Below are 15,280 nucleotides of genomic sequence, written 5' to 3'. Positions count from 1 at the left end.
GCGTTAGTGTTATATTCACAAGCACATAAAGAGTAAAGATATGAGAGTGAGGAAAAATGAGGTAATGAATATGGTTATGCATCGGTACAGTTCAAGCTCTCTAATCACACAGACACGCCTTGCATTTTGCTCATTTGAGAGGACTGAAACCCACACAGTGAGGGAAAAGATCCCATGATTAAAGACAAGATCCGGTGCGGTGTTCAGTTCAATCAGCGCAGTTCCAGTAAATGTCTCATACTGCACCCAAGTGCGGCATTCTCCTAACACTGTTCATGCCTTCAAGCGGTGGAAAAAAGGAAGAAAACAAAAATCCTCAGAGAAGCCTACAATCCACATTTACACCCAACCCAGTAAACTTAGAGAAAGCAGGTCAAAAGGTCTTCTCATTGGAAAAGCTTAGTGTCTAAAGCACCTAAACCTCTGGGATGTTGGGATGAGGGAGAGAGGGATCTGCCGCCTGCCGGGCTGCCTCAGAACAAAATGATCTTTCCCTGAAAATAAAAGGGCCGCAAACTCAAAGGAAGTGTCACGCCGAACACACGAAATGTAAGGCAGCTTGTAGAGCGCGCGAGCAGCATACCACGAGATCAGAACGAGACCCGAGGCGGACGAGCTAATAGGCTGAAGAGAAGTCCGCAGCTCGACAAGAACAAAGAGTGAAAAGTACAGTAACAGTCGGGGCTGTGAGGAAGACAAAGATCCTGCGGGTCATTAGGCTACAGACTGACACATGCAGGTGCCACCTCATCCGTCATCCTCCCGCTCGCCTGCCCAACAGCCACCGGGGGCGCCGAGCCGCGTCTCACCGAGCCTGACATGTGCTGGAGACACTGTGGCAAATGAAGACGCACGGCTCAGCCCATGGATGCTAATTGTCCTCTTCCATTTTCAGCAGTCTGTCAGAGTACAGTGTGAGTGAGTGGCATTTTTAATCCGAAAAAACACGCGTCGGCACACAAACGCGTCGGTCGAGGCGAAATAAAATAAGGCTTCCCGTCTGTTTACCGAGGCTCGTTGGCTGCGTGCGTATCGTGTGCCGCATCCCGCCCGGCCGCAACCCCCGACGAACGTTTAGCTGTGACATCTCAACCTAAATTCCATTATTAGAGCGCCCGCTGTCAGCCGAGGCCGCGATAAGACAATACGGCTCCGTCTGGGCTCCGCAGCCGCACGGATTCATCCAGACACATCAGACAAGACAAATAGACCTTGCCTAACGGTGACAGAGGCCCCCCCAGGTGGAAAATTTAGACAGACATTCAATCATTTACTTGACACGTTGGGACATATTCAAGCGAGAGGATTTCTGTTTCTATAATTTTAAAGCCCTGTAATCCATTTGTGTCTCTTCTGTCAGGGCTTGGCTGAGTGATTCCCTGCACCGAACTTAGAAAGCATCATCTCCTTGGCTGCAGACTTGCGCTATTAGGATTCTTTTTTTTTTTTTTTTTTAAAAAGGATCTTTAGATCAAATGTTTCAGATAGTTTTGTGAGAATTCAAATATCTTAGTCTTCAGCTGCCAAAAAAAGAACACTGTTATATTTCCCAGCTCCTAACAAATACTGCTTGTGAGTCGTTTGGTGCTTTGCAGGGCAGCGTACGATGAAAAAGTGCTGCCGACTGCTGCTGAAACAACACTCTGGAAAACCCCGAATCAAAACAGCAAAACTGCAAGCGATAAAAAAAAAAAACAGAAAATAAGCCGGGAGACATCATAAGGCTCTGTTGAGCGGCGGCATACAGCCGAGTCGGTTAATAACTCCCTTTAATGGCTTGCTTCAAAGCAGAAATACCGATTTTTAACTATAAATATTTAAGACCATAAACTGTCAGTGAAAGAATGGATCAATTGAGAGCAGAGGCATGGGCTGCTGTTTGTGGTGCCTCTGTACAATTTTGTTTTTGTATTGTCTAAGAAGATATATTGCAAATGAAACGAGTAAAATCGCAAACAAGAGTCAAAAAGTCTAATTTTTCCCGACATGCTCTATGATTTGGGTCTTTGGAAGAAACAATAATAAAACTTTGAAAGTAAGCTTTCGCTGCTAGATTTTATTTTTTTTATTTTTTTCCCCAAGCATTGAATCCTCACATGGTAGCAATATAAGGATGTTCTCTATTTTTCATCAGAGAACATCCTTATGTTTCTACAATTTGGATAAATGAACTACTTAGAAAAGGTAAGCCCTCAGAAACTAAATAATGAATGGGTAATACTTATTTTTATGCAGATGTTTTTACACGCTGCTGCAGAGTGGCTCTTTTGCGTCAACGTCAGCCAGCACCGCGTCTCTTTGCTCCAATAACATTAACAAGCTATTTAAGTTCAGCGAGATGCTAATGTAGGGCTTCAAGAGCCCATAGGTGATAGCAAACTGTATAAGATAGCACATGAAAAAAAGATGGCAGCGTTATGCGCTGAGTTAACCTTTATAATGAATTTGCTGCTGGTAGCTAGGGTTGCACATAGGAGCAGTTGTTTGCAGTGTTGCCGCGCAGCGAGAAGATCCCGGCTGGAGCCTTTCTTTGTAGAGTTTGCATGTTCGTCCGCGTGTTAGAGGGGATTTACACTTTACCGTATCAAGCTGATCATAGATTCTAGGAAACTCTGATTGAGTCTTTCTGTTTCCCTGGACTATAGAAATGCTGGGGAAAACTGGATATTTCTGTTAGCCACTGGCTACTACATTTCACAAGACCGGCTATTTGTCTTACCACCTTCCCCAGTGAGAAGCAGGATAAGAGAGGTAAAGAAAAAAATCAACATTTCTCGTTAGAGAACTGACTCCATAAGAACCATTAGAAGGTTTTTATGGAGTCTACGTGAGATTTATAGTTATTGCAGGCAAATGCTATTTCTCTTGTTCCATCACAAATGTAGACATAATGTGAAGTTTGCCAAACTCCACTAGGACTTTAACTTGAACGGGTTACTTTGATCAGGTGAGACTAAGATTGAAATGGTTGTTTAAATGAAACAAAGGAGGAGTGAGAAGCAAGAGCAAAGCATGTTAGCTGGTCTGGTTCTCCTCACTTTAAACACTTTAAATAACAAACTGGTGGGCTAGACAGAAGACTGAAAATGGGTAATGCCATTGTTGTAGTTATGATTTCTTGCCATATTGGTGAAGATTCTCAGTCATCCAGGTCATGATCAATCTAAAAAAGGTTAAAAAAAAATAAAACAACATGGGAAGTGAAACATCTTCAGCTTCAGAATAGAAGTCAGTTGTTTTATTTTTTTAACCTTATTTTGAATTTGTTGCTATCATTTTCACAAACTTAGAGCCAAATCAGCATAGAAACAGTTAATCGGATAGAAAGTCAACCTTCCTCATGGCAATGTCAGTCTTCAGACCTGAATCCTATAGGTAGCCTGTTGCCTGATCTGAATGGAAGAAAACATTTGAGAGGACCACGGACTCTGGACAATCTCGAGAGATTGTGCAAAGTGAAATGACCAAAACTGTGTACCCCAACCTTGTGATTTTTTTCAGGAGAAGATTAAGTGATGTTCTTCTGGCAAAGGGCTGTACAAGGTCCTAAGAGGCGTGCCAACAATTATGCTGTAAGTGATCGTGTTTATAATAATTTCCTCAAAATCTTGTATCCTCTCCTAAATAAATGTGCTCCAGTTGTATGTTTCTAAATATTGCAACATAAAATTATTCTTTTTTTTTTTTTAAAAGTCTCCACAGTAGCATGCATGTGAGCAAGATCTCCCATTCAGAATCCTTAATGTTTAATATGGTTACAGCTTCATCTCTTCTATGAAGGCTTTTTTTTTTTTAGAGTTTTACAGGTGCTCGTTTTTTATTTGTATTGTTGACCTCTCTTTCAAAACTACATTGACAAGGTCGCACACTGATGTTGGATGAGAAGGTCTGGCTCACATTCTCCACTACAGTTCATCACAAAGGTGCTCCATCAGGCTGTGCTCAGTGACTGAGAAATACTGTTGGATATTTAGTAGGGACAACATTTCACAAATGGACCTACTGGACACATGGCATCCCAACATTATTCACCTGTGATCATTGTAGCGATTAGAACACCTGACTTGCATGATTTGGAGAAGGGGCTCAATACTTTTGGAAATACAAAACATGTTTTGATTACAAACTTCACTGGAAAACATAAACTTTTAGAGAAGACTATGATTCAACTTTACCAATGCAATAAAAGACAAATAGAAGACAGGCTCATGGACCCCGAAGTCTCACGGAAACTGACCAAAAATAATAATCTTATAGCACTTTTGGCAAATGTGAATCAAGGTGTTATGCAATACTAACAATTTACTGAGTCATTTATGAATTGGAAAAGAAACTTGTAACACATATATCACTATAATGACGCTGTTGTCTCCAGATTTAGACACACCCGTGGGGCTCAGTGATAAGTGAACATCTGATTATAGTAGAGCGGGTATGTCAAGAAAGAGGCTCACAGAAAGTAGCCGTCCAACCTCCACTGCTTTCTGTCGTCTCGTCGGCCATAAAAGGCAGTGTAATAGGATTCCAAAGCTTTTCCAGTGACTGCTTCCACTATCACACAGACATTTAAGTGCACTAATCCATGACAAATTGTCTCATCTGATCCATGACAACTCGTCCGAGGGGCCGACAGAGATAAGGAGGCGAGGGGTGGGCTGCACGGAGAATCGGGCGGCCGAAGGTGTGGTGCGAAGAGAGCGCTGCTCAGCACCTGGATCATCTGCCGGTTATTGGAGCGTCTTTAAATGGGGTTTGCTCTCATTACCTTGAAGGGCACGCTGCGTGATAAAGACACATGACGAAGCACCAACGAGGTCTCTACCTAAACCCACAGTTTCCAAGGTAATTATAATCCCGTGAGGAGGTAGATTATAGGATTTCAGCTTCTTTGTAGGCAAGGATTTGTAGACATCTTGTTTAGGGAATTAATGCTTCCAATTGAATTTACATTGTTTATGATACTCATCACCTCAAGGTTCATTATAAGTGGTCTTACACGATGTATATATTGTATAAAGATTAGGGCCAGTAAAAAAGGGATTTCAGTCATTACAGAATTTGAGAGAAACAGTTTGTTTGTGCGTAAATGTACATTCCCGTAAGCGTCCGGATAAAGAACTATTTCCGCATGAGCCCACGTTCCACGCTTCCCTTCCATCCACTTTACAAAAGCACCACGAAGGCGTCACTTATTCATGTAACTGCTATTCGATTGCATTTTCCTTCACCATCCATTCTCACGCTAATTAGTTGCTGCGGTTTTAATGAGGACGCAAATAAAGCTGATTTAATTGCAAAACAAAAACAGAAGGGAGAGGCCGGGTGGATAAGACGCTCATGTGGGCAGAGTCGGATGGATCCATCCGTCACTCGTTTTTTTCCTTAAAAACAAACAAAAGGGATTATTTCTTTGATGACAGCTGTAAAGGAGAAAAACACGTCTTTTACCTTTTTTTTTTTCCTGCTGCTTAAAGTCTTTTTGACAACTAATGGCAAGGAGTAGAAGAGTGTGGGTGCGTTTAGTTTCCAAGTGGGTGCCGGTAATTTCTTGCCTTTCCAAAATGCAAGCAAATGGTGCATTTTCTGAACCAGCCATCTGGTTCGGTAGTGAAAAGAAACAGAATTTTCCATCCAATCGCTATTTACCGTAGATTAAGCATTTTCCTAATCAAGTTTCAGTTTAGGTTCAACCCTCTGCACCTTATTTTGGCTTTTTCAGTCCCCGGAAACCTCAATCTTTTTTCTCTTCCTGTGAACTCGATAGATATGCAACCTTAGAATCAGCGTAACAGCGGTTGTATAAAATTTGCTTTTAATAACTGGAGGTATAATTTTCTTAATTTACCAGATGCACCCATGCTTGTGCTCACACTGTTGTTCAGCGTTTTAACATATGATGGAGCTTGCCTAATCAAAGTAATTAATGTTTTGTTTTGTTTTTTTTTCACCTCCAAGGCTTTCTGATGCTGAGGGAGCATTATGGCACATTGACCAACGAGCTCATTAAGACGCATACCAATCATCTGGGATTTTACAAGACATTTCAGATCAGCGAGTAAAAAAATAAAAACAGCAGAACCGCTGCACTGATTTACAGTATTTTCAGCCCCTTTTTACTTTGTCTTGCCAATTTCCATGCATGCATGAGCTACACAGTTGTGATCAGAAGTTTACATACACTCTCGTCATAGGCTGGAGCATCAAAATATATTTGGGTCTTCGTGATTGATTTCAACTACTTTTTTCTTAGGGTGAAATTTCTGTTAAGCACACTACTTCAGGGATTTTTTTTTAAGCACGTAACTGGTGTGCAAATTTAAATTACTGTCATACATAGCCGCTTAAACATTTACATACACCCCCACGGATACCTGGTGAGCCATCTGCAAGGTCATGACATCGATGGGGTTGGAAATGTTATTGCTCTTCTTATTAGAAATTGTGGCGCTCTTTTAAATATGTTCAGTTAAGCATTTTCCAAACTTCTACACTGGCCTTGAGGTCAGGGCCATTCCAGCCTTCTTTATCTATTCCAAAACCTGTTTTTAATGTGTTTGGAACGGTTGAACACAGTTTTTTTTGCCAAATATTTCAACCATTTAGCACTTAATTGGTGTGGAATTCAAAGGTTGCTCTCCTTGGTCTGTATTATACCCGCTTCGCGGAGTGCGCACCCCAGCAACTACATTTGGGTGAAACTATGTCTAAATAATGTTTAGGTGGTTCGAAGAGGTCAAGGTAAATATTTTATTATTTTGGATTAAAATTGAACATTTTTAAATTTTTAGGTGAATAACCCTAGATGGGTTTTAGCTGGGTTTGAACATGGCACCTCTCAATTATGGGGAGCGCGTCTCATCTACATAAGCTACTCTGCTGCACACAGCACTCTATGCTAATATAAAAATGTTTTTATGTGTTCTTGGTGAATTCTTTTTTTTTTCTTTTATTTAAAAAATACTAATTAAATTCTGTCCCTCTTCAGCCTCAGAGACATTCTGTCAGCACTGTGTAATTTGTTTGTTTTGGGAGAAACTCTGTGAGTTAACTTCATTGCCACAGAGGTGCTGCCGCTGTACAAGATCATATGCTTATGCTTGGATATTAATCAAGTGTATGGAAAAAAAAAAAAACAGAATGGCAGCAGTAAACACTTAGGCTTTTAAGCCTTTATGGACTATATTCATTAACCAAGCGGTGAAATATGTACGGTACCTGGCTAAGTATAATCATACGGGAGGACACGTTTGGGAGCAATTTAATTTTTATCAGAGTTAATTTCTTCCAGTAGGGTAAAAACTGTATATATTATCTGCACACCCCCACTGCCATCGCCGACTTTTCACGACGAGCTGTGCGAGCAGTCAATAAGGGTCTTTGTGCATCAGCAGTGTTGGTAGGGAGCCCTTCAGCTCAGTGCTGGCAGGTGGGGAGAGTGCATAGCCTGGCTTGTTTATGTCATGTCACATTCAGCTCATCTGTCAATGTAGTGGATTATTTCTTGAGAGACCAGAATTGGCTGCTCGGAATCAGGACAACATCAATCTTCTGCCGCACAAGCAGAACGCAAGGGGGCGGGAGGAGGGCACTTTGCGATGCAGAGGCTCATGGGAAAGAAGAGAGCGATGCCACTTGCCGAGCAGGTGAGGAAGCAGACACCTTACTTGTTACTCAATCACCGACTTGACTGTGTGAATTTGTCATAAAAAAAATAAATAAAAAAAATGTCGAAACTTGTTTTTTTTTTTTTTTTTTGCATGAGCTCTCATCCCCAAAGTTGCTGGAGGCTGATTAGATGATTTCTCAGACACTGCCAAATGATCTGAGAGGGACAATAAAACAACTTGTGCTATATACCTTCACTTATAGCCTCACAGCTGCTTCTTTGTGTAATTTAGTCAGTGTTGGATGTTAATTTTTTTGTGCCACTTTTTAAAGCAGTCTGCAGAAGGACATTTTGAGCTCAAAAAATAATGATTTCCATGGAGATGTCCAAATCCCGAATGTCTGGCCAACAGCTGGATGACTGACCGCTTCAAATAATCATTGATCAGTTTTTAATGCAACAGATTGATGGTATCCGTGAATGGATGGCTGTGGTTAAATCTATGATTAAGCGCTTTAATGCTCACTGTGATACAAACTATTATCGGCACATGCTTAAAACAACAAAGCTTGAAAGTTGATGGATTTTTCCCTGTTTTTTTTTTTTTTTGTCCTACATGCTCGGCCCTATTTATAGCTGAGCTCTTTGGCCTCGGTGAAACCAGAGAGCCTCTCAAATTATAAAATCAATTCTAATTCAAATATTTATGATAGCATTTCAATTCAGAGAGAGAAGTTCTGGTTAGATCGGGTAACAGCACTTTATGGCTGAGCAGGATTGATGTCGGCTTGATCCTCATGGAAAAACAGCATGTGCAGTAAACTGAACCGTTGGCAAATGAGAGTTATGGTAATCTGTTAAGTGTCTCCCTTCACTCATCGGTGATGGTATTCAAAGATCGGCGGCTCATCCGTAACCATATTACAAGATAATATGAGCATAGACAGGGCTTAAAGATACTCAGAGAAACTGTTTGCTGAACAGAATTGGACAATTCTGCTTTTGATTGCACCATCTGGTTACTGGCTGACTGGAATATCGACATTTGATATTTTTCTGATCAGGGATGGCACATTTTGTCAGCTTCACCTACTCATACCAACCACAACACTCTTCAGTGCCTTAGCTGTTATTGAGGGAAGTGGCTCAAAGCAAGATCTGTCCAGCGTTTAAAACTGAAGTCAGAAGAAGCACAGAGATATGAGGAATTTTTTAATTTTTTTTTTAAATAAACATACTTACGGGTTATCCAGACTGCAGAAGGGCAAGGCCACAGTAGAAACAGGAAGGTTGAACCTTATTTACAGTAAAGTTGCTCTGTTGCATGAATTTGAACTCCTAATTTCTGTCTGTTGAGACAGATGTTGGATTTGAAAATGTTGGAAAAATATATATTTTTTAGAAATCTCAGATTGAAGGTAAAGATCTACATCTTCATCAGACTGAGATAGCAGTTTGCATAATGTTAACCCCAGTAACCACACTAATCACAGTTGTTTGCCGCAGGACATCCATTTGTACCTGGATTTATACACTTTGTTGATTTGGTCAAATGTAAATTGACCTGCAGCCGAGGGAACAGAGAGGCTGAATGTATTTATACCAAAGCTCCTTTGTCTGCCATGAAGCAGGTTGGATTTGAAAACATTATTGGCAATCTTTTGGAAAAATCTGAGTAAATCTACACTCTTTATGCCAGGGTTCAGCAACGTTTACACCCCAAAGAGCCAATTTTGGAAAATAAACAAAGTTTCTTTTAACATTGTTGTGGAACTATTGTGTCATGACTATATTGTGGAAATGCAATGCAGCTGTTGCATTAAAAACAAATAGTAGAAAGCCCTCAAACTGTCATATTCATTAAATTAAGAAACACTGCTTATTTCTAAATCATTGGTGGCCAAAATCACTAGTAGAGCTAAAGGGCCAAATGAGTCACACAACCACACACGCCGTCTCACATTTGTACTTATTTATTTGTGCATTCATGCTTGCGCACATATGCATGAGACTATAGCTCTTTTTACAGAGACTTTTCTCCATCATAGTTCTCTTCAGGGATGACATTTCACGACAAAATAGGATTTCTTCCCAAACCACATGGAAAATCTGTGCTGATAGACACATGGAAGACATATTTTTATTTTAGTGTAAAATGTGTTTTTTTGTGTAAAAAAAATAAATAAATGATCCAGTGCAGTCAACACAACACACTTATTGTCTTTTTTATCTTTCCGTTCTACCTTAATTCCCAAGACAAAAAATAAATAAATAGCAAGACGTGTGTGAAAGCACTATGCAATGCAATAAAATAACATCTCACCTTTTTTATAATCCCAGTGTTTTATTGTTTTCAATATATGAGGAACATGTAGACAGTCTCTTTGGCATTAAAGCCTTGAGGCCCTACCTGAGCTTTCCAGGGTCCCCAACAGGGGGGTTGGTTCCCGAGGTTGGGAATCACAGCTCTAGGCAATGCTCACACAGAGACTGATGTTTACAACTAGTAATGCTACCTGCAATAATGGTGCTAAAGTCTCCAGATTCCAACTCTGCGATGGTTTTTGTATTTGTTTTATAAGACCGTTCTCTCACACACTGAGCGTGACATCACCTCGTCGACTGGAATCAATAATAGTTGACTGCTAAAGGCATGAAGGACAAATGATGCTGATCAATGTTGTTCTTATGCTAGAGATCCTAAAAAGAAATTGTCCCCAAAATTCCGATTGGAGAATCTCTACTTATTATCCAACCATGTATGGAGAGCTCGTTATATGAAGGCATTAGGTCATCTATAGCCGCTACTGTATCCTCACAGGACCCATGAAAACACCACCTCATAATGGCCTCCGCGAGAAGAGTGTGCAATATTTGCCCAGGAGTGTAATGGACATTAAGTGTGTGAGTCGGTCTGTCCGGCTGTAAACCTTGCTGAACTGTTGCCCACTGCCGTCTTTTACTTGTGTGACTTTTTTTTTTTTTTAGCAATATATAACCACAAAGAGCAAAAGAGGAGAACAACATCTATCTTTTTTTTTTTTCTTGTCCCCCCCATTTGGGTCCACTGCATTATTCAAAAACGACACTTACTGAGCCTTGCACTTCCTTGTACATCTTTGGCACCAAGCTTGGCTTGTCAGACAAAAAAGAAAAAAAAAAGGGGGGAGAAAATCTGGAAGTCACCCTTTAAAACGCATTCAAAACTCTGCTCTTATGAATCCCTTTGCCTTTTTTTGCTTCAATCAATGGGGGGAGGGCGACTTTGAGAAGTTTTTTTTTTTTAATCTATCAGAGCAAGGATTTTCATGTGTCAGCTGATCCGCAGCAAAAGTAAGCCAATTCTCTGACAGGCTGCTTAAAGTCACCAGTGTTCACAAGCATAGAGAATTCAGGGCTGTGTTTTTTTTTTTTTTTTTTTCCTATTGCTCTGCTTCAATTACTGCCTTTTTACTTGGCAGTGCAAGACACAGAAAGAGGGAACTAAGCAGGGGAGAGTATCAATGTTTAACAGCAGCTTGGCATGGAGAGAAAGCCCCACTCTGCACAAGGGTTCGGCGTTGAAGTAACACTCATTGTTCGAAGCTTAAGGAAAGCATTTGCTTTGCTCTAAAAAAAACCTTTTGCCTTCCTTGTAACACTCCCACATACACCATATGCAATTCTAGTAAGCTTTTCCATAATCAGAGAATTAGATCCGCCTCCGTGTCTACCCTCCCCTTTAGCCCTCGCGGTGCAGAAGGCATCAGGCTTAATTGCCAAGCATTTCCAGTGCAAAGGAGGAAAACATAATTGTCATTTCAGTCTAAGCCATAGTGATCAAAGCTCCCCTAGCTACCAGCATAGTAATATGGAGTGTTGCCCATAGCCTTTCCCACTCCTATTAGTCTGCCAGCGAGATTCAGGGTGCACTAGTCAAGAATTCCTCACCACATAAGTGAGTCATCTCCCAATTCCCAGTCTGAGAAGATGTTCTAGCAACACTTGCATGTTAAGATCCAAACAGCAGCAGACAGCCCCGCAAATGAACCAAATCCTGTTAACTGTATTTCTTCCTAACTGCGAAAAGTCACATAACACGCAAGAGAAGGCACAATTAGCAGCCCCCACCTCTGCTTATTCTGTATGACTTCGAGCACATGAATCATCCCGTCGCGCTGACATGGCAAGTCACTCTGACACACTGCAGCAGGCCTTGTTCTTGTCTTTCAAACAGCCAGAGCTGAGTACAGCTAACCCAGAGAGGGCAACATCTTACATGCTGTAACACTGGGCTGTGAAGTCAGTCAGACAAAAAGATCACGTTTACGTACCCAGAGTGAGGATGTCAGTGCGACCGGGTCGGGCCACATGGTGCTGCTGGATGGTCTGATAGAGCGTGGCCTGGCACAGCAGCAGGAAGCCAAGGCTAATCCACATGGCCAGCAACCAGGACATGGTGGGGCCGAGTCTGGGACAAGGGAGAAGTGACAGAACTCGGTTAGAGAAGGATGTATAGATAATTACCACATTTATTATCTTTACTCAGTCTGAGAACATCTGCAAACATCCCCATATATTCACTGCAGTGATTTACTCAGACATGAAATATATTAGAAAACAAGAAAAACAGCAATCTGCACACATGAAATAGGAGTTATACGATGAGACTTTTCTGGCCAATGCCGATTTCTGATTTTCTTTGAGGTTTGAGCTGCCAATCCCGATTTCGACCAAGTCTGATCTTTAATCCGTAAAAGTCTTTGATTAGTAGTTTTGGGTCTAACATGTACCTACAGAGGGAATTACAAGATATCACCAATGTATGCAACAAATCATGTCCCTAACCTTTGTTTCAAGTTACCCTATACGATTGCTTTATAAAATGGGTAATTTGTGGCCTTTATTAATTGATATCAAAATTATATTTATAAGTTTATACTCATTGCTACTATGTTCTGGACATCTATTGCGAACAGTGTGTTGTTTTTGCTTATGTATTTGCTATTATTACCATTTTATTAATTTCTTCAAAAATGGGTAACGTATTTTCTCCAACATTGTGAAAAGAACAGATATATAACACAACAGAAAAAGGTAATCACACCTTCAAGTAAAATCTATGCAAGAAAACGTGTAAACGTAGTCAAACTTGTTGGTTTTGGTGTCTATATCTTGGCTTTTAACTAAACCATTGCTAAACACAGACAGTGGTCTTGATCATATTAAGAGATTGTCTAACTGCTGTTGAGGGGCACCATATGCAGCTACACCTTTATCCAGACGGAATAATGAGACTCCCCTCCTTTCCAGGTGGCGTTAGCCATTCGTTCCAACCAGAAACCTGAAATGGGAAGTTGCTGTGGCAATGACTTCACATTCAGCAAAACAAGATTATTCCTAAGGTGTGGAAGGATTTTTTCCAACTAATCAGGGAAAATGTGACTCGCAAAACCTCAATATACTGTTAATTTCATAGGGAGGTTCCATGCTTTTAACTAAGCCCACTCCAAGTGAGTGATTTTTTGATCTCACCTCCTTATGTGATTCTCAATTAATAATTTATACCAAATGCCAGTGCATTAAAATAAAGTATGCAGCCATTAGCCATTTAACTTTGAAGGTAAGTAAATTGAGAGCAGGTGCGATTCAGTGCATCATTTAAAGATAGAAATCTTGTCTTGTTCCTGTTATGATATACAGCTGAGGTCGGGTGCATTAGGATAATCAAAAATTACCCTCTGTGACATTATGGCTCCATGACAAATGGAGAAAAAAATGTGCACATAATGCCTGGATATCATTATGCATCACCAGCAGGCGGGGTTTACAATGAGCGTGGATCCTCTTTTACTTTTCTGCAACCACACATGTTGTTGTCGGTACAGCACAGATTTGCACGGCATGTTATTCAAAAGAATCGCTGCGCTTGCACAGTTAATTGTAACTGCTTAATTCCACAGAGAGAGAGAGAGAGAGAGAAAGCGAGTACGAGAGAGATAGATCAAGTAATGTGAGCAGGCTTTTATAGGTAGAGAGGAAAAAAAATGTAGTTAACTGCAGCTTATCTCCTGAGCTGAAAGCGCAGCAGCAGAGTTTAAATTTATTTTAAAAAAAGATAAAAAGAAAGAAAGGGGGATTATTTACAGGGGTTTCAAATCCAAACAAAAAAGGCAGTTTTCAGAAGCATGCAGCCCACGCTTTTTGTAGACGGGGACTGCTAAAAGAAGCGCGCACAGCCTCAAACGACACACAGACGCAGGAGTCCAGCGGGGGGGTGAAAGTAAAAGCGCACCGGGGGTGGAAACATGAGGCGCACCTGCAGCCACTGAAGCACCTGCGCGCAACACATCTCTAAACAACACAGGAGAGGCTTCGGCTCCAACAGACGGCACCGTCACCTGCTGCGGACACAACTTCAGCCACGCAACAACCCTGGTTCCGGACGGGAGGGAACACACATCCCGACCGATAGCTACTCAATAAACGCTTCAGACCCAGCAGGCATTGCCTGCCTGCGAGGAAAGTGTTTGATTCATTCTGAGGATGGAAGGGTTTCTTTTTTTTTTTTTTTTTTTTTTCCCCCCAGACATTCTTCTACATCCAACTCTCGTCCTCAGACACCAGAGGAATTCCTGGAGGGGTCCCACACCCTTACCTGAGCAGTGCGTTCAGAGAGGAAAAGGGGAGCTCAGTCAGAATCACAGCCTGCCCGTCTTAATTCCATCCATTCTGGGGAAACCAGAGGGGGGGTCTTTGCATGAAATTCCACCTGCAGCTTAGCCTTTGAAAAAAAAAATAAAAAATCCCCCTGGACTTTTGCTGCTGTGATTTTTTTTTAAAACCACCACAAAGAGTCCCCCCCAAAAAAAACACCACCCAGGTGGTGGTGGGGGGGGGGGAGGGAGGTTGTGTGTCACAGCTGATCAAGGTGTGAGCGAGTCACGGCTCCACATAGGTGCTGTTCTTCTATCCCCCACTTCTCTCTTCCAGAGTCTCTCGAAACTCCTTTGCTGAGACAAAAGGGGGTCCTAATTTGCCCTCCTCACTCGTCGTCGCCCCCCCTCTATGCCCCTCTCTCTCTCTCTCTCTCTCTCTCTTAGGCGCTCGGCGGAAGGCTCCGGTGGAAGGACCGCTCTGTCTGCTCTTGGCCGCGTCCCCCCATTGAGAAGCTGCGCTGATAGTGTGAGCCTCAGTCCTGCATCCAGCGCTGTAAGTAGAGCGTCTGTGTCGGGCAGGCAGGCAGAGCGAGTGTGAGTGACCGTGCATGTGTGTGTATGTATTACACTGTAGCCCAGCTGGAAAGAGAGAGGGGGAGAGAGAGAGGGAGAGAGAGAGAGAGAGAGAGAGAGAGAGAGAGAGAGAGAGAGAGAGAGAGAGAGAGAGAGAGAGAGAGAGAGAGAGAAGGGGGGAGTCAGATCACAAGTCTTAAAGCAAGACTACCCGCTCCTGCATCACACTCCATCAGCAAATGAAGCGTGCTTTATTAACTGAAGCCTCCTCACATCTCAACCTGCCATCCACAACATCTAAAGAAGGAAATCCTTCAAGCTGTAGCTACACGGATGCATCTGTATCCGTGTAGGATGGAGATGCCTTCCCCCTTTAGTTTTATCTCAGAGAGCCGGAGCAACATCTCATTAGATTTCTGCAATCACAATGAGCGTGTCTAGGTCTGTCTGTCTTTCTTTCTTT

At 41.8% G+C, this 15,280-nt stretch overlaps 1 protein-coding gene across 4 annotated transcripts in view; it reads right to left on the bottom strand.

The window, feature by feature from the left end:
* The window catches only part of LOC105926059 (chemokine-like protein TAFA-1), a 182,756-nt gene extending 167,900 nt beyond the window's left edge, over positions 1-14,856 (bottom strand). For 3 of the 4 annotated variants that reach the window (XR_004933476.1, XR_004933477.1, XM_012862236.3), the window contains exons 1-2: positions 14,244-14,850; positions 11,920-12,056 (exon numbers count right to left, since the gene is read on the bottom strand). Coding sequence is in view for 2 of the 4 variants with exons in the window: in XM_012862236.3 (XP_012717690.1) it covers positions 11,920-12,043 (124 nt within the window). In the remaining 2 variants the exon portion in view is untranslated. Of the gene's footprint in view, positions 1-11,919; positions 12,057-14,243 lie in introns of all 4 variants that reach the window. The other variant, XM_021316254.2, reaches the window with a different exon arrangement.
* Positions 14,857-15,280: the final 424 nt, after the last annotated feature.

The sequence above is a fragment of the Fundulus heteroclitus genome, chromosome 20 (assembly GCF_011125445.2).
Source record: "Fundulus heteroclitus isolate FHET01 chromosome 20, MU-UCD_Fhet_4.1, whole genome shotgun sequence".
In the NCBI taxonomy this organism is placed as follows: domain Eukaryota; kingdom Metazoa; phylum Chordata; class Actinopteri; order Cyprinodontiformes; family Fundulidae; genus Fundulus; species Fundulus heteroclitus.
This window is presented reverse-complemented; position numbering and strand designations above follow the sequence as displayed.